We start from the raw sequence: 27,307 nt of genomic DNA, 5'->3' as shown, positions 1-27,307 counted from the left end.
ACCAGCAGCATGAGCTCTGCAGATGCTGAACTGCTTTGAGCTGCAGAATGAGGGGTTCAGAATCTGCTTTTTGAAGGGAGGTGTTTCCTTGCAGTCTAGCTGGAAAAGTGGAGTGTGATACCCTGAGGTGCTTTGAATTTGGGGAAAGAAGTAATGGGGAACATCTTGAGCATCCTCCTGCCAGACTGAGTTTAACCAAACAGAGGAGTATTCATTCAAGAGTTGGGCTGCATCCTTATGGCAACAGATTGTTTTTGGGCACTGGGATGTGCATGGAAGAAGTCCATCATTCACTGTCCTGATCTGCAGGCTGTGTGTGTGCATCCCTGTTGGGAGGGTGTCTTCAGCTTCCAGGGTGAGATGTGTGACCTCTTTAAAAAGCCTCAAAATCAGACTCAAGTGGGTCTGTGCTCGCAGGGAAAACAAGTACATTGATGTGTTCTCTGCTAATTATTTCTTTTTTTTTTCTTTGTACTGGGATGTTGTAAGTGAAGTGAGAAGTAACTTAGAGTCCTAAATCCAATCTGATAGTGACCTGGGAGCTCTGGGATTGGTGGAGATAGGCAGTGGCATATGAAGTTCCTAACCCTCCAGGCAGCAGTGTGCATCTTTGCTGTCTTCCTTCAGTACTTATGGCCCTGAAATCCCTCACACTGTGGTGCTCGTGTGTTCCAGGTCAGCCGGCTCTGCGGTCACGCTCAGCAGAGGCAGTATCGATCCACTAATTACCCTGAAGACCTCTTCATTGACAAAAAAGTCCTGAAGGTGTCTCATGTAGGGCTAGAAGAAACGCTGTCGAGCAGGAGGAGGTGAGTGCACAAAATGCTATTTCTGGGTTTCCTGAGCATCGCTGCTGTACCAAATATACCCCCAGGTATAACTGTAGGTAGGAATGGTGGCTGTCCACTACAATACTTGATGAAGCAGTGGGCTTATTAGACTTTATTTCTGTGCACTCTTTCACAGTAGTTCAGAAACACAAACAGCTTTTCACTGCATATTTCAAAGCGAAGCAGGAATTGTGCCTTTACTGCTGTCTTAAATACAACAAAAATCTGTACAGAAAAGGGCAAACTCAGCCTTTCTTGTGATGGACTAGCTTGGAGCAACAGAGCCACATTCCTGATATGGTTCCCATGAGATAGCAGCAGGACTCACATTCCTCCCTTGTCTCGACACGTTGGAGATGTTGTTTGAGGACTACACAGCCTAATGAGATCTGCTGCAACAAATCACATGAGCTCATACCTGCAGATATGAAGGAGTTTCTCCTATCTTCTCCCTGCCCTGCTGAGAGCTCTGGGCTGTAGGGAGGCTTTTTTTTCTCTTTGATCTTCCTGATGCTGCTTGGGTGTGCAGGATGAGCTGGACACGATGTGAGTTGACTTAGGGTTGGTGGGACAGTGGATAATGTCTAGTTTCATTGTGCTTAGCAAGGGGTTGGCCCTCTCTCCTTACAGTGCAATATGTGACTGCAGGAGCCAAAGCACATCTTAAATGTGTGCAAGGAGGATCTGATCTCCCACCCTTTTTTAAGGGCTTTGGGCTCCCCAGTCAAACCCGTTTATTGGTGTGAGTAGGGGAAGATGGGTTGCAGTAGGCTGGCAGGCTGTGCTGTGCTGGATCGGGGGAGGGCTTGGGTTCCCTCTGCTTCTGCTTCCACCTCTGCCTGCAAAATCCAGCGCAAGGCTTTCCCTTGTTTCGTCTGCCCCCAGCTGGCAGCCGGGAGCTTGGGCTGGAGAGGAGACCCTGAGCCCACCAGAACACTAGCAAATCCCTACTCCAGGAGAGGGATGCAGGGAGCCTGGCACCTCCTGAGAAATAACTGATGTCAGAGGAATAAATGTACTGAACTGCAGCCAGGAGGTCGTGAGGCCAAGTCTGATTTCCTTGAGTCTCTGTCGTTCATATTCCTATCCTCTGTGCAACGTTTACCTAATCAGATCTGCTGATGTTTCTGGTGACAGCTGCTGAGTGCCCTCAGGTGACCTCTTCTTTTGCAAGGTACAGACCTAAGCTTCAAGGTCTGCTGCATTTTGTGCCCCACTTCTGTCTGCTGCTGGAGCCCTGGGGGTGGCCTTCACTCTGATCCCTCTGACTGCTGCTGGAAGGGACCTGCCTGGGCCAAGTGTCCCTCGTGCTGCAGTGGGCTGAGGTCCTGCTGCATCCCTTCCAATCGGGACAGTTCTGCCCTGAAAAGCACAGATTAATCCTTTGACCTAATATCATCAGAAAATGATGCATGATGATGCTTGAGGTCACAGGCAAGACTGATGCTTTGTGGTCTGTTTGTACCCCACTGCCCTCTTGTTGTGTTTGACTGTGTTGACTACTTTTGCTGGTTAAAAGTCACCAACCTCATCTCTTTTTTTTTGGTCTGAGATACAATTTTTTTCCCCTTTCTTCCAGAGAACTCATTGTGAAGCTGAAGTCCCACAGTGATTTTTACAGCAGCTTGCCAGAGTACATCTGCAACCATAGCTCTGCTGTTCAGAACGACACCATTTGCTGGAATGGGCAAGAAGTTGTGGAGAGGTGAATCATTTTTTCCTTCCCCTTCCCTGGCACTGCTCATCATTTCTTATCCAGACCAGGACACTGCTTATTGCCTTAAGAAGCCTTTGGCAGAATTGGTATCTGCTTGCACTGCAGCTCAGGTCGATGTGCAAAGCATGGAGGGGAGAAGTGGTTGTGTGCAGCCCTCCACTGAGCTCTCTGTGCTCTCCCTGTGGCCACATACAGGTTTTGTTGCTGTGAGCCAGAGAGAGATGAGAGGCAGCAGCTCAGCACAGCCACGAACAGAGGTTCTGGGGTGGGTATGTGCATCCAAATGTCTTGGTTTTTTGTTTGTTTTGTTTACATTTTTTGAGCATATAAGATTGTGAACTTAACCAATGGTGCTGTTTCACGTGGAGCTGAAAATGCCATAACAGTGCTCCGGGTGCTTGGGACTCCCACTGGGGGATCTCTTTCAGGGAATCTGAGAGCATTCCTGAAAATCAGGTGCATTCCAGGTAAGCCCAACCACCAGTGTGTTTATTCAGCCTTTTCCCCCAGGGGGAGCCAAGCAGATGTTTGTTGCATAGAACTGACTTTGCAAGCTGTTCTGAGAATGCTGTCTCAATTTCTGGTGCAGCTATGGCCATCCTCCTGCTGAACTGATGTGTAACTCCCAGGCCTCATTCAGACTCCAGCTTGCTGCTTTTCATTAGAAATGTGATGCTTTTTGAATCCCCAGTTTCAGTTTCTGGATGTTGAGATGGTAGTCTGTCCTGTGTGTGTTAGTGCCATCAGAGAGGGGTCTCACTTTCTTGGGTTTACATGTGACCTGAGAGCCCTCTGGGTGCCTGGGATGGTGGAGAGATGGATGGGTGTGTGCTGTTATTTTATCTGATGCTGTGCAGATGATGGACAAAGCTGCCTGGGCACTGCTGTGTCACTGAGCTCAGTGTGAGATCCACATGGACCGATCTGGTCTTTGCTGGTGTTCCCACAGGGCTTGTGGCCGTTTGCCTCTCACATCCTTGGTGTAGCTTCTAAGTGTTAATGAAGTTAAAAGCTCTGGGCCAGACGTGCTCAGTGCCTTCCCACTGCATCCCATTTCCCATGCTTAGCCTTGAACCACCCTGTTTCCTCTTTATCCTTACCTTCCTCTTCTCTGATGGAGCACAGCATGTGCCTTTGGGACTCCAGGCACTCTACTGGTGGCTCAGCACTGCTCACACTGTCTTCTGTATTTTGGCTTTTCTTTAAGTGTCATCTCCCACATTTTCTTCTGTGTTGTTTTACTTTGTGGTCCTTTGTCCATCCCATTTACTTCTCTAGGTTGGCCAACTTTAATAGCAAGAATTTGTCCTCCTTCCTTGGGGGTTGATCTGTGGGTTAGTAGCTTGCTAACCTTCTTTTTTAGGATTTTAAGACATGATGCCTCCTCATGTGAGAAGGAATACCTTGCCAGCTGCGTGAAGATGACTTTTTCCAGGTTATGCCTTGAGCATTGCCTGTGTTTTCACTGTGCTGAATAAAAGCTGAAATGAGAAGGAAGGAGAAAAGGCAATGAGTTGCTGTTGTTCAAAATTTTCAGTGTACAAGAAGTGTCCTGTGCTATGATTCCCACAGCTGAAGCCCTGGCTGGATAATTAGCTCATGTAAAGCCTTTGACTTAAGCCAAGTGGGTGCTGAGATATTGAACTCATCTCAGTTTCTATGAGAGTTAGAATCTCGGAGGTGATTTGAGCCTTATATATAGCACCAGGTTTTTACAGCGCTTAATACTAAAAGCCTATTAAAATCTAGATTCTCAGAGTTTGGTAATCTGCTTATGCTAGTATATTCCTTCCAAGCTGTTCTGAATAGAATGACAGCAACATGTGCCTGCTGCAGGACTTGTGAGTGCTTTAAGTATTACTGTTAGATATTACCATTTCCACATTGCTTCAGTCAAACTTGTGCATTAATCAAAATCACCCGCATATCTTGTTCTCCTTATACCAATTCCGAATTAAAATATTTTTAGCACCTTGCCAGATCCTCTTCTTCAAGCTAGGAGTGTCAGATTTCCCTGTTTTTGCCAGCATACTGTGGTTTGTTTTAATCATACAAATCATAAACAATGAAAGCACAATTGGAAGCAAGGGAGAAAAATGAGATTCTGTAATTGGAACAAAGGAAATTCCATGCCAGCAATAACCCTTTAGCTCATGAAGGGTTTGGTTATTTCTGGCAGTGCTGCAAAATATCTGATACAGTGGAGTCCCCAAAGAGGGAGGCTGTATAACTTTTCAAGCACATAAAACACAGCTCTGTAGCGAATGTAAGCTATAACGAAAGGATAGTAGGCAAATTCAGTGGGTTATTGAGTGGCCATAATTGTTTCCAGAGTATTTCAGAAATGAAGACCATGAATCTTTCTATATTAAGCCTGCTGCTTGGTCTCAGGTTTAACCAATCCTTCCAAAATCTATTTGTCTTGAACTTCAGTGGAGTGGTGTAAGAATAGAGGGAGGCTTCAAGCTGTCCTTTTACACTTCCAACTCCCATTGTTTGGCTATGAATAATGCAGTATTTGCTGCTCTTACCTGAGTCTTCACGTTTTAATAAAAGCTAACATCCACAGCACGCTTGCCTCCTGCAGTGCAGAGTGTAGAGTGGTTTGGAAGAGGCAGCATTGCTCTTTGGCAGGGAACTAATGCAGCAAAACCTCAGAGGGCTCTCACGGTAGTGAGACTGAGCTGTGAGGGAGGTGGAATTTGGAAATCCACCAGAAGATGTCTCTCTTATTTAAGTTCAAATGCTCCCTGCTGTGAGCATTGTATCCTTCTGGTTGCTTTTGAAGAAACTTGGTTGGAGCTACTGGTGGTGTAAATTGTATTTGCCCTTTTACAGACTCCTGCCCTCCAAAGATTTAGATTGAACTGGCAAGATTTAGCCATTGAGCTGAGGTCCTGTTTTGTAGTTTTGTAGCAGCCTGTGTTGGGTTTGAGGGAGTGGATGGAAGACAAACAAGTACGATTCCATGCATGGAAGTAGTAGAGGAAGAGCCTGTGGAAGTTACTTGCTTGTAAATTGTGCAGTCGCACTTTAATAAATACTATGCAAGTGGAAGGCAAGCATAAATTGTTACTTGGATAAAAAAAAAAAACCTACAAACTTTCCTTTTCCTAAAAGGTGTAATTCTTTGTTTGACTTAGAAGATTACTTTCTCTAAATCATATGTCAGGTGTTGCAGTAACTCATCTCTAATCCTTGCATGGCCAAGAAGGATGAACACATATTACTTTTATTGCTGTATATTTAAATTGCATTTGTCATCTTGTCTACCTTGGTCTGAAATGAAAGCCAAGAAAGGGCTGTGCTTAGACTGGAATGACCAAACATTCACAGGAGACGTTTGTGGATGGTGGGGAGGAAAGGAGGAAATCCCTTAATGTGACTTCATCCTTTGGCCTTTACGTCTGGTGGATGAGAAGGGGAACTAAAAGTCTATAGCTGTGCTGTCCCTACAGAAGACTTGAGCCCATCGATGTTTTCATCAGGTGGTTGTCTTTTAAGTTGTTTTTAGCAAGGGCTACATGACATTTGTCTTTGGAGAGTACCATGACCCCAGCAAGAGCCCATCTCTAGGGAGCCTGGGCAAGGAGCTGCTGCTGACTGACATGGAGGCATATCAAAGAGCAGAGTACTTTGAGCTTTGCTTATGAGCCAAACCACACTCATATTGCAGCACTGGTATCCTTCAGTGTAGGGTTCCCATGATCATTGGGTGGACTTCACCCACTGTGTGTTTGCTCCTCTCCAGTGCTGTTGTCCCCACGGTAGAGGTGTACGATGGGGTTGATAGAGCAGCATCTCAAAGTGCCCTGCAGAAGGGGCTGTGCTTTTGGCATATGTTAAAGATGTCACAGGATAGCTCAGATCTCTTTTTCTCCTGAGCTGTGGCTGGGGAACAGTGGAGGAAGCGAGCCCACTTAGAGCACAGGGGAGCTATGTGCTAGGAGCTCCTTGTCCTCCAGCTCTATGGGGTTTCCAAAGGCATTTCCTTGTCCTATTAAGGTCTTTGGGGGCCTGGCTGCTTGGTCCAGGCTGCAGTGAGTTGATGCCAGCTGCCCTTTGTGGCATCTCAGGAATGCTTATCCTTCACTGAAACTGCATTTTGAAGTCCTTAACCTTTGGACTGGCAGCATCCTGTGTGCCTGAATGCATGGCAACCTGTGCCTCTCTCCTGCAAGCTTGGTACCTTGCTGCAGCTGCCATCCTCCATTCTACGTGACCTCATGTAGGTACAGAAATCCTTTCTGTCAGTGCTGCCTGAATTTCAGAAGGGCTTTCACCTGCTCAAAATCAAGCTATTGAGCTTCTTCGTGTAAAGCTGCTTAGGAGAGAGACTGTAATAATTTAGGTATGCACCAAACAGCAGCTCAGATCTGCTCTTACTAAAACCTGTGGGAGATTTATCCATTAAATCACTTAAATCACAGGAGATTTTTCCACTTTAAAGTGTTTCTAAATTCAATTCACAGCAATGTGGAAAAATAATTCCTTTGGCATCGTCGCAGCCCTGTGTTGTAGGGATGATTGTGCTCAGCCGCCGGATGCATCCCTCAGGTCGGCACAGTGGCACGAAGTGACTCAGTGACGAAGAAGGAGCAGGTTGGGTGGTTCGCTGCTTTCAGTGTTTTCTCCCTTTGCAGAGGGGTTAAAAGCACTTTTGTAGAGCAGGGCTGCTCTGTGCTTGCGGCAGCGCTGGCTTCCCACGAGATGGAGCTCAGAGCACGCAGTCCCAGCTGGCTCCTGGCCGAGGGCTGTGAGCTCTCAGCCTGCAACAAACCTTGGACTGAGTGGGGAAGCGCATTCCTGAGCTGGCAGCTATAATGCCTTGGGTGTATCTGTACTTGCTGCTTGCCCCGGTGTGAGAGGAGTGCTTGGCGCAGTGGGATGCTGAATGCTCGTGTATAAGTAACTACTGTTTGGGAAAAGCCTTGTTTGGGGTGGAAATAAACTTCACTGTTGTGTTTTTTAAATGATGTGAATATTTCAGCCTGGAGAAGTTGTTGGGGGGACCAGACAGTAGCCTTTCAGCATCTGAGGGGGCTGTAAGAAGGGAGGGGACAGGATCTATAACGAGGTCTGTTGTGATAGGACAAGGGGAAATATGGTTTCAAACTAAAAGAGGGGAATTTATTTACATTGGATATAAGAAGTTTCTTTCCAGAAAGGGCAATGAGGCACTGGCACAGATTGCCCAGAGAAGGTGGTAGGTGCCCCATCCCTGGACGCATCCAAGGTCAGGCTAGATGGGGCACAGAGCACTCATCTGAGCTGAGGTGTCCCTGTTTGTTGCAAGGGAGCTGGGACTAGGTGGCCTTTAAGGCTCCCTTCCAACTCAAACAATTCAGTGACTCTGTGGCTCTGTTTCATGCTGGGGACATATTCCTGCTCCACCAGTGTAAATCCAGGGTTGATTTCACGTCCCCAAATGTCTGAATCTCTCATTGCTAATTTGGCATTTAAGTGCCATAATGCCATAATTTGGCACTTTGGCATTTAACAACCTCTTGTGCACCCTGACAGCTGTTATGGATGTTGATCCATGTGCCTATTACTTCCTCCCCCAAGCGTAGTACCCTTCCAGAGCTGATCCCACCATCCCACTTATCTCTGTTCCCTCATTCAAGTCACTGCCCGTCATTTCCCTGGCAACGTGGGGTGAAGTACCAAGGTGTGCACATGGGATAGGAGCTGGCAGATGGAGACAGTCACCACAGTGGTTGTAAGCTGGGTATGGATGAAGCACACAGGAGATGAAGCATAGAAATACTCCTCAGGTTTACCCACAGCGCTGGGAAAACAGACGTACAGTAAGGCAGACTGCCTGGTGTTATCTTGGCAATCTTGCTTTCGTAGGCTGAGCTGGGTTCTGGCAGCATGTGCTTGGGCTGTCAGCCCTGGGAGATGAGGGCTTGTTTTGTGTTTGTACAGTGCTGGGGCCTGTAACTGGGGCTGCAGGGAATGCAAACAACCCACAGCTCAGGAAGGCACCACTGTGCTGCAGTGAGTGGTCCCAGCCTCACACTGAGCTACTGGAGCCTTGTCTGAGGTCACTGCAAGTATGCTTGCCTCATGTCCCAAGTGTCACAAGCTGTTAGCCCAGTACCTGGAGTGCTTCCCTCCAAAGAAAAGCATGGTCTGACTCCTGTGGCTTAATTTCTTTGCTAATTGCTGATGAAAAAGCTGAGAGCTGACAGCCATGCTGATCTGCAGAGCTTCCCTGCAACCTGCCTGGGGAGGCTGCGCCTGGGGGTCTCCCAGCTGCTCTCAGTCTGTTTCACTGTGCTTTACTGACATACGTTGTGCCATATAAATCCAGGATACTGTGTGGTGCAGAGCCCAGAATTGCACCCAGTCAGGTTACGTTCTGCCTAAGCAGTTACTTTGATCCTCAAGGCTGGATCTCATCAAAGACTGAAATCAGTTTTGTTTGGCAACACCTATTTTCTATTAGCAATGTTGACAGCATTAATTATATTCTGATGCTTTAATTCTTTATTATTGAAATCACACATCAGCGATAGTCATTATTTTGCAAGGGGTTGATGTTATGCTAATAATCTTGCAGCTAACTGGGTCATCCCACTCATTTTTTTTGGCTGTGGGCACATTACCACTCTTGTACTGGAGTCTCTGTGGTCTGCCAAGACTTATTTTAAACAAATATGAGCAAGCCAGAATTTCTCAGCCAGCTCTTTTAGGACTCTTGGGTGTAAGTTATGTGATAATATTTATCCCCCTTGTATATTGTTTAATGTCCTCCTTGGTTACTAATGGACTGGAAAGGACTTCATTGTCCTCAAAGTGATGCAAGTACATCATCTTGGTTCTTTGCAAAGCCAGAACATGTATTTATTGGGAAGTTCTTTTTGTGTGTCATTATTAACTGTTTTATTCTCCCCATTTTTGAAGGGGCTGGTACTTAGTTTCATTTGTACTGATCTTTGAAGATCTTCTCTGTGCTAGCCCATTGGATCACAGTCCTCTTTGTTCTTGTTCCTGCAGGTACAGTCCCCAAATCTCAAGGAATGGAGCAAAAGCTCAGCCTGGCAACCACGAGGGGAAGATGAAAGGTCCTGAGCCAGTGATCAGCCAGATCATTGACAAGCTGAAACATATCAACCAGGTTTGTTGCAAGCTTGCCAGCAGTGATGGCTCCAGAGTGGGTGGTTTCCAAATCAGTTTGACTTCCTCTGTGCTGTCTCTGGGCTCATCCAAACAACCCCAGGCAGCTTTGGGTGCAGAGCTGGTGCCACCTCAGCCCCACTTGGTGCCAGCACGTGTGGCAGATCCTTTTTCAGGCTTGTGAGCAAAATAGGAGCATTTGGGTTCAACCTGTGCAGGGGTGCTAGGTGCATCTCTGTGCTGCATCTCTGCTGGGCGTTCAGCCTGGCACAGTGGGAGATGGTGCTGGTGCAGGTCTGTGTGGCACATACCCAACTTTGACTCTGGTTGAAGTCCCCTTTTGGTTTGCTGATAGAGAAGATCACTTGCTTCTTTGCTGTATGTCTTTGGAACACTTCTTCTTGTCACTGCAGGGACAAGTGGCCATTAAATGGGGATATGGCAGAGTTGGGTGAGATCCTTCCTGCCATATTAGGAGCTTCCTTCCCATGGTCTCAGACCTGGTTGTAGTTGCAGAGAGACAAGCAGCATCTTGTCTATACCCATCATGCCAGCTCAGGTGAAGTCTGTGAACAAGTCCCACTGCTGCCAAGGGGTTAGGGGGCAGCTCTGCGCTGTGTTCAGGTGATGATAGCGGAGATCTCTGCAGAGGAACTCACACATTGCAGCTGCTGCAGGGAGAGAGTAGCTTCCCAAAGCTCTCCTTACAGCATCACCTGGAGCCAGCCCTGCCTTCACCCTGAGCTAGTGTGGGCAGGCTGTGTCAGTCTCAGAGGGGCTCCTACAAGTTTGGACTTCTGTGCTCTCTGGGAACAGCCAGGCAAACGTTTGGGCAGTAGTGCTATCTTCTGACACAGCTGAGCTTCTCACTCCACCCCAGGAGAGCTGTTCCTGGTGAGGACATTGCCCACAGTGGCCCCGGTGTGATGCTTTTGGCAGTGGCAGCTTCCTGGGGTTCAGCCCAGCTGCACCGGGGCCGGTGGGTTGTGAGGGCTGAGCTGCCTGAAGTTGCTGGTGTAGCAACTTTTCTGCTAACCTCTGCTTTCCTGCTCCCGTGGCTGCTGGGGACTGTTGTGACAGCAGCTCGCAGTCGGAGCCCTGCGATGCCAGCACGCCTCGTTAGCCACTGCCTGGGAGCGGGGTGCTCGGGGTCCCCAGCACACACTGATGGAAGTGCAGCCATTCTGCCTTCATGCGTGGAGCTGTGCCATCTGCCAACAGCACGTAATTATTAAGGGAAGGAGGGGGGGGAGGTGAAAATAGCATAATCAGCTCCCTATTAAATGGGGTAGAGGGCAGGCTTCAACCTGCAGGTGATAATGATATTTTGCCGTTCGCAGTGAGAAAGTCGCACTGAACAAAACATGGTTATTAGTGTACTTGAAACTGCTGACATAAAGTAGTTGTGAAATGCTGGCTGCCAGATTAGGTCAAGTTAGGTCTTTGCTGAGCAGTTCAGGCTGCCAAGGAGCTGAGATTTGTGGAACAAGAGACCCTGGATAAACATAGCTTGGCTGGGCACAGCTGCGTGCAGCCCTGTCCTAAGGAAAACAGGGGTAAGTGGGTGAGCATGGGCAGCTCCTTGGCTTTTGCAGTGCTTTCTCTTTGTATTTGAATACATATGAATTCCTTGTAGATTCAGGTTGGAAAGTTGTAGTGTGGCGGGGAGCGGGTGAATTGTTTTGCTTCGTGCAGCAGGAATTGTAGGAGTTTGAAGAAACCAATCCCTTTGGAAAGTTGTGTTTAAGAAAGAGAGAGAAGAGAATAAAATGGGGAGGAAATGGGAAGTGATTTGCGAGAATTATTTATGGTCATAGCTATTGGTACTGAGGATTGATGGTAAGTGACATATGCTGGTAAAGTATCATAGCATCAGGGAATCGTAGGATATCCCAACTTGGAAAGGACCCATGAGGATCATGCTGTGGATGTTACTTAGTTTAGAGATTTTGGGTGTCAGAGCTCACCAGCACACTTATTTTCTTGGCCTACTGAAGTTTTGTGATCTCCTTCACATCTGGAACACATCTTGAAAACCAAAGAGTAGGAAACGTGTAAGGAGCAGCTCCGGATGAATTACAGTTGTTTTTCAGGTGTTGGCTCCGGATCTGGGAAGCAGGGTGGGCTCTCAGGGTGGGGAGAGCTGAGAAATGGTGCATCCACCCAGCGTGATGGGTGGTGGTTTCTGAGGGTTTTCAAACATCCAGAGCCTTTAAGAGAAAATAGCGTTCGTGGTGCTCAGAGCTCTAACCTGGATTCCTGTGTGATCACGGGTATATTATGGGCCAAGTACAGCTTAATGGAGTCCTCCTTGTTTGCTGTGCTGGAGGTGCAGGTTGGGTTTCATGCATACAGGTGGACTCAGGAGCTGAGCCAGTTGGTGCAGTTCTTGTTAACTTTAGGCTGCCCACATCACTGGAAAAAATGCACCTTTTTTTTTTCAGCAGTGCACCATCTGAAGTTGGGTGAACTTGTTTGGTGTACAAACTGCTTGAGGAAATCATTAGTTCGCATCTTCTCAAAATGAATTTGGTTAAGTGCAGGCAGACATGAGGAATTCTCTTCAGACTTCTCCAGTTTGAAATGGGTGGTGTTTGTGCACTAGAACCAAATGCACAGAGACTGAAAGTAGTGCAGAAAACTGAGCCCGGAGAGAAAAGGAAGTCAGCAAGTTTGCCATCTTGCATTAGCATGGTCTGAGCTCTTATCAAGCTAGAATGAATGAGTGAATGAAGCACGGCTGTCTGAGTGATGTGTTGTCTCAGGTCGGCTCCTTCTGGATGAGTCACACTCAGTGCCCACTCATCACATTGCAACTCCAGACTGTTTCTTTTTGGTTTGAATGAGAGGTTGTGGGTGGTGCTATTTTTTCGCACACTGGTGAGTGAGATGGTTCATTATTGCTGTGTTGGATGTGAGGATTTCTTTTCAGTTCTGTTAGAGGTCTACCAAGTTGTGATTTGAGTTATTTTTGCTCCGTGCCCAGAGGCACGAACGACCCATCCATAAATATTAGCATTGTTATCTCAGCTGGGAGGCCAAGGGTCACCTTCAGGAAAATGAGTTGGAATCAGTTCCTAACTTTTATTTCCCAGAGTGAATGGGGTCTGTTTCTGTCTAAAAGGGTTTTCGCTCATCTCACACGTGAAAATATATTGAAGTGGAAAGGTTATTCATTGTCAGCTTGAGGTCTTGCTCTGTTTTTTGTGATTTGGTGGCATCCCTAGGCAAAAAGCAGTGTGCAAATGAGTTATTTCCTCTGCTCGTTCAACTTTCTCCCCACCATGGGGATGGGCTGACAGATGGGAGTGAAGTTTAAGCTTCAACTTACCTGCAAAACAGCATAGTGAGCTGGGGCAGCGACTGTTCCTGTTCTTCAGGTGGGCAGATGGAGCAGGGACATCCCATACAAAGTTTGGGGCAGAGCAGCATCTCTCAAAGTTTAAGCTTGTGCCCATTTCTGATCTCTTCCTATGCTTAAATGAATCCTATTGTTTATCACAGTACCATCCTTAGGAGGAAGAACACGGGTTTTAGAAGAGAAGGGGGGGGGAAAAAACTCACTAAAAATGAAGAATATAATCCATAAAAGGAAAATTAAGTGAGAGAGATGTGCCTTTACAAGACTGACAGGCCTGGAAACATATTGTACATTTCCAGACACTGGAGTTAAGGGCTCATTTAGAATATTTCAGATATACTAGAGTCTGACAGTTCTTTGGTTTCCACATCAAACAATCTGTAATTTATTGCCCCGTACAGGGACTGTGTTTTTATCATATTCCATATTCTCTAGCCAGAAATCTAACTACCACATAAGCCCTCAAAAAAATTAGAAAAAAAAAGAAAACCCCTTTGGGGATCGGAATCCAGGCAGCGTGTTTTCACAGACCCTGAGAAACCAACTTTGATTTATTTCCTTGGAAATAAGGGGAGTGCATGGTTTCATGGAGCGTTACGGCTGGGCAGGATCTTGCTGCCTCTTCACGTCCAAGGCTCAGCCCTGCAGTGGGAGCTGTGTGAACGGGCCCCACGCTGCTCTTCGTGGGCTTTGCAGGAGGATGAGAGCAAAATTTCCAGGTTTTATGAGGCAGTAAAGCACGGAGCTCTCAATGGAGGGGAAAGAAAAAAGTTAGGCAAAGAGGGGTGAATGACTGAAGACAAAATATACTTCGTTTGCAAAAGCATGTGCCAGAGGTTAAATAGCTGCGTTTGAAGCTGGTTTGATCAACCAATATATCTGATATTTGTTTGTGGGTTTAATGGCCTGTTTCTCGGAGGCCTGGCTGCTGGGAGAGGGCACAGCGGAGGTCACCCAGAAGTTAATTTGGAGAGAGGCCAAAAGGCCACAACTTGATTGAATCAAATGTAAACAAAATAGGCCTGGGAACAGCGCAGTGCATCCGAGGGATGGGGACGGGGGTGGCAGAGGGTCGGACCTGGTCCCCACATGGGGAGATCCATATGTGGGCTGTGTGAGGGATATGGAGGTGGCAGTCCTCCCAGGGAGGTGACAAGGGCTTGGGAACCGCCTTGAAGGTGCTGTCCCTGGTGGCTCAAAGTGGGGAAATCCATTGTGTGTGTGGTGGTAGACCCATGAGCTTTCAGGGTTGTATTTCCCCTTCAGGTTTGGAGGAATCATGGCTCTCTCTGTCCTGCCCAGGCTGAGTGAGCTTTATTGCTCCCACCCTTTCAATTCCCTAGCCAGATGGAGCAGTGCAATGGTTAGAAAAATGTGCAGGCTCCAGGATTGCTGAAAGAAGGGATGCACAGTTGTCCCTTGAAAATGCACTATTTAATTTGCACCAAAACGAGTCACTTTTGGCTAATTTTCCACTTTTAGATTTAATAACGTTACGATATCTGAAGTGCGGTATAAGTGTAATATAATTTATCAAGTCCTCAAAAGAAAAGTTAATAAACACAATAATTGCTTGGACACGCCTTTTGTTCAACGTTATTAAACAGTTTGTAACAATTAAAATATTAAAACCACATGTTGTTGAAAGCAACCAGACATTGCAATTATTTTTTTACTAAGGCCATTAAACAAGACGACAGAAGATTTTTATTTTAATGATGAACGCATTTAGGAGTGGATCAGCTAATTCCCCTTTTACTGCACAAAATACTGCATAGCTCCACTAAGTCTAGGTGTTTAAGCAGCAACAGCGTTGTCCTCTCGAGCTGTGCCTCTGCTTTAAGTGCTCTCTGTGGAAGCTGCAGTCAGAGGATTTTGTAAATCAGGGGAAGTGTGACCCTCTGGAAGCAGAACATAATGAAATTGGAGCGTATCTTATTGTTTGGTGACTTTTCAAACCCAAACCCATTCTTCCCCTCTTTGCTTTCAGCACGCCCACGCCAGCTATCGTGTGTCAGGGGCGTATCTGCAAACATCCCCGTGTTATCAGGATGCTTGTGGGAATGCTGTACCTGCAGGTCACCCTCAGTGGGTTTTCCTTAACAGCTTGTGATTAATTGAGCTCGGTGTGTTTGTGCGGGTGGTTTTAAACAGATGGCGACTGGCTAACGTGTAATCTGGGCTGTGTCTGCTGAAGTTCCTTGCTGGTTTTGCATGTGGTCTCGCATGACATGGAGAAGCGTAACGTGTACGCTGTTGAGCCCCACGCTTTTGCTTCTTGCGGCAGTTAAATGCGCCGAGGAATGTGAGGTATTTCCCATTTTAAGTAGGGAAAGGGAGGTAAACAGCCACATTTCTGGCAGTGCTCGGCGATGCTGGGACCTGGCAGTGCTGAGCATGTCGTGGCTGCTGTCTGTCACTGACCCTTTGCTTTTATCAGAGGTGGTGGCAAAACTCCTGTCACTGTGCAACAGGCTGATTTTTGGAGGAAATGTCTGAAAAAGGAAAGCTTTCTTTTTGCTAGTGCCACTTCCCTATCCAGTGGTCATCAGCAGTGTTCCACTTCACAGTGTCAGAGAGGCAGTGACCAGTAGCAGCCAACCCTTCCCGTGCAGTGATTCTGCTCCTGGCTTTTCCAGGCAGGACAGGGAAGCTGTGGCAGCTGAGCTTGGGTCAGGGTTTTGGGTTGCTTCCACACCACTTTGTTGTTCGGAGTGTTTACGTAACGTAAATAGCATTTTATTGCTCTCCTTCCCCGAAATTCCCTGGTTGCTGCAGTATTATGCAAGTAGAGGGTTTCAACTTTGTCCCTGTGGCTTCGGCCCCAGGGGGACCATGTGAAGAGGCAGGTGCCTGCTGTGTGTCCTCCAAACAATGTGGTGGAAATCAGCTGGGGAAAAAATACCTTTGAGAAGGGATTCATTTTCTTTTGTGTCCAAAACAAGCAGCTGATGCACGGCGGTGCTGTAAGACAAACACCAGATATCCTGTACCAGCACCGGGGTTTATCCTGTTGTGGAGGAAACAAACCTGGAGGAATCGTTGCGCAGCAAGATGCAGTGGATCTGTTGATAAGGAATTAATGCTCAGTTATGGTTATCACATGCCTTGTTAATTGTATTGAGTACCATCATGTGTTGTGGCTCAGCCTGGGAAATGGGATCAGTGAGTAGGTCCGAGGTGTCTGTCCTCCCTTGCCCCACGCACGGGACAGCAGCATCCCTGGTTTTGCTAAAGGGCTTCTCTGGTATGTTTCTCATTTTGGGCATTTCACCCCAAATTTTGGCTTAACAGCAGGAGTTTAAACTGTGGTCCAGACCTGGGGTCATGGGAGCTGATCTTCCTCTTCCAGAGCAGGCATGGAAAAATCATCCCTGGTTTCCTTGGTCACAGAGCAAATCTGATTGCTTCTGTTCTTTAGAAAAAGATTTGCTATCAAGAATGGTGCTCTTAATTCCAGCTTGATTGCACACAACTTTGCAGCAATTGGAAGGGAGAAAAGAGCAGCAGTGTTGTATTTGCTGTAGGGCAGCACCATCCTGCTGTCCTCCTGCCCCATACTTTGGGAGGCTTTGCAGGGAGCTGCCCTGTGCTGTACACAAGGTGTTTGTTGTGCAGTACACCTTGCTTTTTCCCAGGAGCTCTCTCCATGCTCTGTCCCACATCTGTGGGACAAGTGGCCAGTGTGCAGCCCTGTGAGATTTCAACCAACCATGCTGCCGTCAGAAAGTGAATGGCATTTTGTATGCTTTAAGGGGTGAATAATTTGTCATTTTGCTCCTTTTGTTGCACCTGCAGATGAAGCAGCTGTTGGTAACTGGGTGGGCCTGGTGCTGGCACCGCAATCCCCTCCTCAATGGGGCTGTTGTAACCTGTGTGTATCAGTACACCTGTAACTAACCCTCGCTCTCAGGAGGGCTCTGTCAGTTAACACTGATGCTTGTTAAGGCTCTTAGCTTGCCTTTGACACGTAACTAACTGCAAAGGCCAGGTGATGTTTTAGTGCTCCTGCTGCTGTACTGTGTGCTGCGAAGGATGGCCTTTGCAGCACATAAAACTTAAGAGCAAACACAGGAGGTTGAATTGTCACAATATTTATTGCCTATGGCCTTGGTTGGCTCTATTGTGAGGGAGCTATATTTAAAGGAAGAAAATGTGCCTGGTTGTTTTTCCCGGGGACATGTGTAAGGGGATGCTGCCTGGTGGAGCACCGTCAGTGGGAGGAACTGGGGACAGCTGGCTGCAGGTGGGTGTCCTGTAACCAAGGGCTGTGTCACGATGGGCAGGAAATGACTTTGTATTCTTGGCAGGACCCAAAGAGTGCCTCCTGCTTGTGAGTGTGGAAGGAGCAAGTTGACCTTTTTGGGCAGCGCATCGCTCCTAAATGTGGAGGATGAGATTTAGGGAAGTGTGCGTCAAGGCTTCCTCTGACAGTGTTGGGTCTCTCCGGGGGAGGATATAAAGTGACCAGCGTTGAATCTAATTTAACTGAGCTGTGACAGCTGGTGACCCTGTGTCTGTATGGGTAAAACTGCCCCAGGGCATCTCCCTAGATGCTGAGCCTTGCGGGCTGTGTTTTTAATAGATAAAAATGGTGATGGTTTTCACCCTGGAGTTTCAGCAGTGTTTGTGTTGGACCTCATCTTGTTTGTAGGCCTGTCCTAGGAAGTGGTCTTGATACTTGAAAAGTTGTGTCCTCTAAATTAAATTTTCTCCTCTTTGGCTTTTAGCAAGCAGCAGCCATGCTCTGGGTGCGGGGGAGAGCAATGACCTTGCTCAGGAGCCAGCCCAGCCATCAGCCATTAATTAGGGACCATGGAAGCTGGAAAGACCCCATTCCCAGGATTGCTTTTGGTCTGCTTTGTCTCAGTTGAGTGCCTGTTTAATGTGAGGTGCATAAATACTTGTGGCAGTAGTGCTGGGGGCCCTGGGCTCCCCACTCCAGCTGGGTGCCTTCCCCAACACTGCCAGCACTGTGTCCCTGCTCTGCCTCTGTGTGAGGTTGGGGGATGGAGTGGGGCTGCTGGAGGTGGTCAGCACATCCCAGGTGCACAGTCAGGCACTTACCTGCCCCCATGCACCCTTGGGTGGGCAGGTTGGCTGCTCTCTCTTCCATATCTGATGAGTTTGGGGATGTTTACTATGAAATCCTCTTCCTCTTGCAGGGAATTAAATCTCTGCTGAGATCAACAGCTCTCTAATTAACCTTGCACTGGGGTTGTCTCATCAGGTAGTTTGTAACTGGTTCATGGGGTGGCTGTATAGCTCTGTGGGTCTCACAGAGGGCTGTTTGAGATTATTTTCTGGATTTTGGGATAAAGTAAATGTGGAAAAGAGGCTAAAAAGATCAACGCCTTGTGGGCAGGGGCACCCTCAGGGTGGCACTGTGGGGTTGGGGTGCATGTTTTGGCAGCTAGTCAGCATTGTGTGTGAAACTACGAGAATTGGGGAGTCCCTCTCTGCTGGGAGCTCCTAGGGAAAAGGGGATGCTGTCAGGACAGAGATTTGTTTGCAGAGAGGCAGAAAGAAAATGGAGAGGATAAATCTTTCCAGCACAGCTCAAGGCTCACCACTTCCTACCTGGTGCCAAGGATGAGCTGTTGGTTTGCAGGCAGCCCTGACGAGTAGCCATGTGTGCTGGAGCCTGAGCCAAGAGGAAAACTCCCAGCCGTGCCACTGTGGGTTGGACTGGTGGGTGGGAGAGGGTGGTGGAGACCCCTCCAAAAACATTTCTAATGGAGCTCAGGGTGTGTACCTATTCTCACAGGTACTGTGGTGTGGGAGTGCATTGCCTTGATGTGTGTATAGTCGAGAGACAAAAGCACCATGCATGTCTTGTGCTTCTAGTAGCCATTCCTTAAACTGAGTGCAGCATCCTGACCTGGGTACCCGCAGGCTGTGGGTGCCTTTCCTCTGTCCATCTCAGCCTTGGTGCTAGAATGAGAGGATGGGGATGAGGTGATTGGTAGCTCCTGGTTTCTTGTTCCTTGTGCTCCTGCCTTCAGAATCATAGTCTCTGTATGCTACCATTCTGTTTCATAGAATCCTGAGTTGGGAAGGACGTGTAAGAATCATCAAGTCCTACTCCTTGTTGCTGCTTGTTGTCTGATGTTTTGTTTTCTGGTGACGTGTGCTTTAAGCTCTCCTGAATGCTTTTTGGATGGCACAGCAGAGCTGTGCTCAAACACAACTAAACAAAATATGGAAAATATGGGTAATAGTGATAGGTCCTGGCCCACGTAGGTTCCCACACCTCTTCTTCACTCAGTTGCCAACCCCCTGTGGGGTGGCTGCTTGGCATGGGGAGAAAAGGGTCCATGTCCTCTTGTCTGGTGATGCTGAGCAGAGGGAAAGGAGATAGAAAGGCAAATGGCACAAATGGTTTCTGTGTTGAGCACCAAAAACCCTCAATGGGGCATGAGGTGCTTTGGCTGAAGTGACACCGAATCTTGAGCAGTTCTGTCCTGTGGCAGAGACTGAGGGTATGATGCAGGTCAGCCAGAAAAAGTTAAGAAAAGCTGCAATGGAGTTTTTGCACAAGAAGTTTTGTTCCTACTTTAGTTTCAGAGATTTAATAGCTTGTAGGAGCTTGATTCAGGAGTGTGCTGAAACATTACCTCCCTGGTGCAACAGCATGTTGGATTTGATGACTGATTCTGGAGTCTGAAGAATACCTGTGTTTAATAGAGGTGGGCAAAGGTGTGTAGGAAGGGTTGGTGAACTACCAGCAGTAAATTGCAAAAAATTGCAAAGGAGAAGGAGCTGCTCACAAAGAGAGGAGCAACATTTCTGCAGCAATGGCACTGAGCTGGGCTGGACCCTGCTCAGCACCATACTGTTCTGCTCCTTCCTATCGCTGCACAAAAACAAGCCAAGAATAGCTGCAGGGTGGAAGGGGAAGGAACTGCCTACAAGGTGAATGAGCTGATCATGAAGCTTGAGTAATCTTTTTTGCATGTGCCTGCCCTGTGATGAATGAACATTTGTTCGAGTTGAGGAAGTGACACTTTCTGTACTAGGGAGAGCAGGCAGGAGTCTGTCCCTCTGCCATCCTGGTGCCAGTAGGGTTGAACCACCGTGTCCATGGGTGCACCCTGCCCCAGACATCAGCCAGCAGTCACCAAACCTCCAAGATTCATTGTGCCTTGGCAGCCCCTTCTGCTGCCAACAGATTTACTGTCCAGTGTGGACTCATTCCACCGTTTAGGGCTCTTTATCTGTCTCCCTTTACCCATAGGGATGTTGTCAGATTTGATAGCTAGTGTGAAGTTAAGATGATGATCCATAACATAGGGCCACCCTTTGGCTGATAACTCACTGCTGTCACTGAATTTTTCAGGCTATTGAGAGTGACCAGAAAACTGTTCATGGCAGCTGAGAGCATCTCCTTGGAGTCTGTGCAGGCGGTAATGGGGTTCTGCTGTGCCAGTGGCACACAGTGGGGGCAGCAGGGGATTCCCCTATTCTAGGAAACAGCATTTTGAGGGAAATGGAGCAAAACACTTCTGGTTTTTAGCTGAGGGGCACAGTGTAGAATGAGCCCTCTTTGCCATGTGCTGCTGCCTGGGGCTTGGTCTGCTGCGTATGGCTCCAGCAGTGTGCAAATCTGAAATGGTTTGAAGCAGCCAGTGTGGGGACGTGCATAATTTGCTTTTGGAGCAGCTGATAAAATAGCTGATGTGCCCAGCTCATTGTTTTTCTTAGCACTGAAAATGACTTTTCCAGGTCCAAAGCCTACTTTCCATTTATTAACATTTGATTAGCAATTGCTCCTTGTTGTTCTGAGCTTGAAACAGGAGTACAATTAGGAACAGGTTTCTCCTCTGCCACATCTTCATGGCCAAGATATATCCAACTGGAAGGGCCACAAGGAAACCACCATGTGGGCCACAACAGTCCCTTCTGTCTTGGGGCTCGTGGAGTCAGCAGGGCAGTGATGTCTGTGCATTCAAACACACACTTGTTATTAAAAGACATCCTGCTGTTCACAAAGTATTTTTAAGATTTTGAATTCCCTTATTTTTAATGGCATTTGGTACTCAGTGCCAGGGAATACTGGGTATCTCTGTAACATTGCATTTTGTTGCTGCTCAAGATGGAAAAACCTCTCAAACTCAGAAAGAAGCAAGTAAAACTGATGCTATTGATGTTGTGTTGAGCTCTGGCTTGTGCTCACTTCTGCGTTGCCAAGACCTTCTGCCCACAGAAAAGATGAAAAGGAAAGGAGCTGGGAAATGGGAAGGTGGCGAGGAGGACATCACTGAATCCCATGGTGAGGGTTGGTTAAACAATAAAGGAAGTATTTTCTAATAGAAGATAATTTTTTCCATGTTATTTCTAAGGCTAATAAGCAAGGGTAGTGGAGAGAATTGATTCTCCTTGTTGCATGCTTGTGTATGATCAGGCCACAAAATTCAAAACACATGAGTTTTCAAATAGTCCACAACTTTGGGCTTTTAAAATGGGTTCCTTGCCTTGGTTCTCACTGGTGATCAGATAATGACCTTCGTAAGCAAAACAACTCCAGCTGTATTTCATAATGGGAATATACTTCTGTACATTGTAATGAGCTGTTAACAGAGAACAGTATCGTGTGAAAATCTGCACGTTTCCCATGATGCTGCCCTGATTTAAAAGCCACCCATAAATTAGTCAGTGTTGCAAATGTAAAGGTCAGGATTGGCTATGAGATCTATTTTTCTCCCCTTAGACAATGTTTTCAGAAGGCTGGAATTTAAAATAGAAAAACCTGACCTGCTGGGACTTGTAAGAGTTGGGTGTAACGTGTGGTGGCCTTTGTGTCGGGTGTCTGAAAACAAGGAGAAAGGAGTTTGGAGGAGGAAAGCTGTTCTTCCTGAGCCTCTGGAAGGATGGCAGCCAGTGTTCTGTGGACAGTCCTTGAGCTGAGTGGCTGCAAGGTTCCTAGCAGAGCCAGAGATCGGTTGACCACACTGGGTTTGGTTCACAATGTGAAGTGTTGTGTGGCTGAGCATCCAGTGAATTTCGGCAGTAAAGCTCTTTGGATGTGAATGCTTGATTACTATATGTATATTGCAATCCTGAATATTATTTTAGCTGTGAGATCAGACTCCGTCCTCTCCAGCATTTTAGGTTTGATCGTATTCCAGAGGCTTACTAAAAACACGCAAAGAATTTCAGCAAAACTCAGTGGAACACTTTTATTAAATTCTTTCAGTCATGCAAGCTAAATTAAATGACAGCTCTGTCCACCAAAAGATTACAAATATCAATCAGACTTCTCCCCTAAACTCATGAAGGAATTAAATGCTTTTCTAAAAGTCTTCCATTCTCCTTAATAATTTGTTTGGCTGTTCTCTTTGCTTTACATATTTTTGAAGTCTGTTGAAAGGGATGATTTCTGCCCTAAAGGAGCACAGTGCTTGTATCTCACTGCTGATATTTCATCTGCATTTGTGGACCCAATTTTGGTATTGCTCAAAATGATATTTGCAATACTGTGAGTGTAGTTTCCAAAGTGAGAAAACGGCTGCTGAACTACAGTCCAAGGTACGCAATGTTGATTTCTTTTTGGAGACAGGAGATTAATGATATAAAGTATGTTGCAGCTCTCCTTGTTTAGGTTAAAATTGGAAAAACAAGGCCAGGTGGCTCAGGGGGCTGGTGGGATGGGGAGCTCTGAGTGAAGTGGTTGTTAGGAACGAAGAGTTATAAAGATTTCAACATACGGTCACCCATCCAACTCCAGCTGAGTCATTACCCCACGTTGCTGCATCTGTTTGTGTCTGGTCACTGTGTGGTTATGAATAATGGTATAAATCACGCTGGGACGCCCTGGGGAGCTTTTCTTGCAGAAATGCTCAGCACGCTCTTCCGATCTCATTTGTTGTTTTTTTTTTTTGGGGGGGGGGGAGGGAGGAGATCATAGGACAAACCAAGGAACAAATATTTGTGTGGAAACCAGCTGGGGCATTCCAACAGCTCTTGTGCCAATGCCCATGTGTTCAAGGCAAGGGTAGGATGTAAAAGCAATGAGACTGGACACAAAACCGATGCGTGTTTGAGCTGGTGGATCTTGCAGTTGGGTGCGAAGGATGTGGTCCATGTGCTTGTTCCCGTGGTTACGGTGCAGATGGGAGATGGATGCCCCACAGACACCTCTGAGATATGTGCAGTGCATGGGCTCCCACAGTTAGCACTCTAGTTTACACTGAGTACATTACAGTGTATTTTTGGCACTATGGTTTGCTAAAGAAGAGCAGATATGATAGTAAACTCTTGCAGCTGGGTGAATTGTGATTAAGTTGAAGCTATCTCACTATTACATGCTACTTCAGCAATCACCAGACCATGTATTTTCCTGTCTTTTACCATAGTCTGTACACCACAGGACATGAATTAACTGTAATGTTAGGGTAGCAGTTGGCTCTGTTTGCTATTTAAGGATGGAGAAGCTATGTTCAGTGCTCTGAATATAACTTCATGAAGCACACAGACTGTGCTGGTGGCTGTGCGATGGTTTGGCATGGACATGGATGTTGTGCCAGCTGAAGCTATGGCACCCAGAAATTATCTGTCTGAATGCCCAAGGTTGTACTTTGGGATTCCTAACCATCAGTAGGTTTCCTGTCTGTGCTGGCAGGGAAGACATTGCTGGCCCTGCTCTCCTGGTAGGACTTCATACCGTGTCAATGACCCTTGAATCATAGAATCACCAAGGTTGGAAAAGACCTCCAAGGTCATCCAGTCCAACCATCCACCCTTCACCAACATTTCCTACCAAACTGTGTCCCATGGTGTAACATCTTGTTGTATGGGAGGGCTGATGCCCAGGTAGATTTGCAGGACTGAGACTATCCGAATGTCTGCAAGCATCACCGTACCCATCAGAGATTGTGGTCAGCTTATGCTTGGCTATGCTGAGGCCTGGGTGTTGTTTCTTGGGAAGTTCCCATTTTATTGTGATTACAAAGGCTGAGAAATTAAGCTGTTAATTTATAGAATGCCAAGAAAAAAAAATAGTAATATGAGAAACAGTGAATTTAATGTATGGAAACAACTGAAGAATTCTGATATTTTCTCACCCCTGCTGAGCTCATTAAATCTGAAAATATCCCAAAACTTAATTCTCTCTGCCCGAAAGCTCCTTATGCCTCTGTTCTGGGTAAGTAATGGAATTTATGCTGCTGAAGTGAATGGTGAGGACCCTGTTGGTGTGCTTCGTGCTTCAGGTGCAATGGGAGCATCCTGCAGTGGTGGTGCGATGGGGCAATGAGTCCTGAATTGTGTGAGGCATGCTCGCTGTGTTTTTCAGCTGATATACTCTGACCTCAGCCATGCTATTAGCTGCGTCATTGATGAAGTCTGTACTTATGTTGTACTTATTTATTGCTGAAGTCTTTATTTACAGCATTGCAGGACTTTATAGATGTATTCTGTTCTTGGCATGTGTCTGTGTGAGCCATGGTGCTCCTTGGTCCCACAGTGTGAGAACCACCAGGTCTGCATGCAGCAAGAGCTGCACACCGTGCCTCCAAGCACGACTTCTACAAACGTTTCCTAAGCTCTGTGGACTGACTTTGGAGGGGAGAAATGCAAAGAGTGATAAGGACTGAGCAGCTGCTGTGTTTGGTTTGTGTGAGGACTGCCCCATGCTGCACCCAGCTCTGTACTGGTGTATATATGTATATCATTTTTTTTCTCTGTGGTCACGTGATGTTCTGGGGAAGGCCTGCAAACATCTAAATAAAATAAGGCTTTGGATTTGGGAGCTTGGACAGTTTGAGCCAAAGTGTGCTGAAGGCCATGAAAATGCACCTCTGAGTTTTGGGGATATGAGCTGCTCTTTACCTGTTAGCACTGCTGCGGGGCCATGCTCTCTGATTCAGGTGTGCAAGGCTACAAAATGCCTTTGGGGGCATGTACATCAGATAAAACCCTCATTTTTCCCATGTTCCTTTGTCACCCATGGGTGGTGCTCAGTGTGGACCCATGAAGCAGGGCTGTGCCATGGTGTGGCTCCCCACAGGGTGCAGCAGGGGAGCTGGTGCGGTCTCACGTTGAGCCATTTGCTTTTCATTACACTCTGCTGCTCTAATATAAACAGTAAGGTATGTGGACACTGCTGTGGACAGAGAGCCAGATGCTGAAAGCATTCCTCCAAGGCTGTATAAACTTCAGCAGCTAAATATTTTAGGAACTGTTTTCTAAGACTTGCTTAATAGTTTAAAAATATAACCTAGATTCCAGATATTAAAAAATGCCTTGAAAGGCACGCATATTGCTGCAAGAGCTGGAACCAACTAAAGCCCTGAAGTAAGCAGAAGGCTCCCATTTTGCAATATCTTCTCTGTTACTTATCCTTTTTCATTATTTTTTTTAATACAGAGATTAAATTCAAGAGGCTTTTAACAGCGTAGTGGTAGCGATAGAAATTTTCAGCGTATATTAATGGGCTGACTCACGCTTTTTCAAAGGGAAGCTGGGCTGGTGATGAAATAACTGGGTTCTTTCAGCAAGAGCAAAATCAGAAAAGTCAGCGGGAAGAGGAAGGCAATATCTTAGAGATGTCTAATCCTGCACACAGTGTGCGGGGTGCTGAGAGCTCCCACCCGTGGCTGAGAGCAGAGCTGACCTTCGGTGGAGGTATCCAACCCCTGCTTGGTGATGTGCAACCTGTCAGGATAGTTAGGACTTTAAAGCCCTGGAGCTGTTTTTTGTCGATTTTTTAATTTTTATATTTTTATTTTTATTTTTTTGCTTGGGAATGTTGGAGCTGCTTGGTGTGGATTACAGGTTGTTTCATTGCATTGCTTTACCTGAAGTCAAATCCTGCCTTAATCCAGCGCTGTTAGAAGCTCATCTCTGTGAGCATCTTCTGGGTGCTCCCATTACTGAGCTGCCTGCCCCAGGTGGGGCGATGCCAGGATGAGGGATCTCTGCTGTGGGATTTGCAGTGTAAGGAGCTGTCCTGGTTTCCCAAAGCGGTGCCAGAGGGTTCTGTCATTTCTTGTCCCATGTGTTACTCCTCAGATGGACAGTAATCCCTGAGAGCAGCTCTGTGCTGCTTCCCAGCAGATCACCTCGTGTTGAACTGACAGCAGGAAGACTTGCAGTGGCACAGCAGTAACAGAGCCTGGGGCTGAGCTCTGCTTGCCCTTGACCACCAGGGCTCAGCTGTGCCTCTGCTTCTGCGTCTGACTTTCCAGGGGGTTTGCCCCAAACAGGACTCATCTGGCTCATCTCTGGAAATGCGTTCTGCTACTGACCTGTGGTCTTTGGTGGCTGGGAGAAGCCAAGAAGTGGGGTTTCTCAGTGTGGTTTTATTTCCTCCTCCTGTGTTTGTTCCATTGAAGTTTTGAGTGCATGTTTGCCCACGGAGTGAACCAGAGCTCTTCAGTGCTTTAGCATGAGGTGTGCACCAGGGTCATATAGAATGATTAAGGTTGGAGAAGACTTCTAATATCACCAAGTCCAACCCACCCAACCACTACCATGCCTGCTAACTATGTCTCTCAGTGCCACATCTTCACATTTCTTAAGCACCTTCAGTGACTCCACCACCTCCCTGGGCAGCCTGTGCCGGTGCCTCATCACTCTTTTGAGAAGAAATATTCCAGCTATCCAATCTAGCCCACTACTGTGGTTCCATGGAGCCCTGTCACTCACTCCTGCAAGCAGGGGATGAAGAGATGGGGAGGGTAGTGGGAGCTGTTCAATGACCGTGATACATCCTGTCTTCCAGCTGCTCAAAGGGATGGCTTTACCCCGCCGAAAAGCTACAGACAAAACCCCAGAGGAGGTGGAAGAGGAGAGTGGAGACTGCGATGATGAAGATGACTGTGGCAGAGGCTCCGGGGATGGAGAGTTGCGAGTGAGGAACCAGCTCCGGTTCTTAGCAGGTAATGGGGACGCTGGTCCTGGGATGACGGTTCCTCTGGGATTAGTAGGTCTGGGTGACATCTCTTGGGTCTGCTCAGCTTCCTGCTCCAGGTAGATTTGCAGGGGCATGTTGAGCATAGCTGAGGTGTAGATACAGCTCAACCTCTGCTGCCCGTGCTCAGGAATTTGAAGGTGAGCTTTTCTACTTTCTGAAGGAATTCAGAAAGTCAGTAAATGTGGTTTGAGTGCAGCAAAACATCTTAGTTGTTTCAGATGTGGAGTTTAGAGACACAGGATTAATTTAAGAACAAACACAACTCAGGAAAAAAACACTTCAGTTTCATTTCTGAGAAGTGAGTGGGGCACTCAAGACTCTTAGGTTAACAACGCTGACCATCAGCATGATTTATGTCA

The 27,307-nt window shown here is 47.0% G+C and overlaps 1 protein-coding gene across 1 annotated transcript in view; it reads left to right on the top strand.

Moving 5' to 3' along the window:
* GPC3 (glypican 3) overlaps positions 1–27,307 on the top strand; it is a 112,380-nt gene that overhangs the window by 63,047 nt on the left and 22,026 nt on the right. Inside the window, exons 4-7 of the mRNA XM_065729810.1 lie at positions 676–809; positions 2,410–2,535; positions 9,553–9,673; positions 26,757–26,913. Of these exons, the coding sequence (XP_065585882.1) occupies positions 676–809; positions 2,410–2,535; positions 9,553–9,673; positions 26,757–26,913 (538 nt within the window). The remainder of the gene's footprint in view (positions 1–675; positions 810–2,409; positions 2,536–9,552; positions 9,674–26,756; positions 26,914–27,307) is intronic.

This window comes from Cyrtonyx montezumae, unplaced genomic scaffold (assembly GCF_038088225.1).
Source record: "Cyrtonyx montezumae isolate F1298 unplaced genomic scaffold, pur_monq_1.0 scaffold_11, whole genome shotgun sequence".
Lineage (NCBI taxonomy): Eukaryota > Metazoa > Chordata > Aves > Galliformes > Odontophoridae > Cyrtonyx > Cyrtonyx montezumae.
This window is presented reverse-complemented; position numbering and strand designations above follow the sequence as displayed.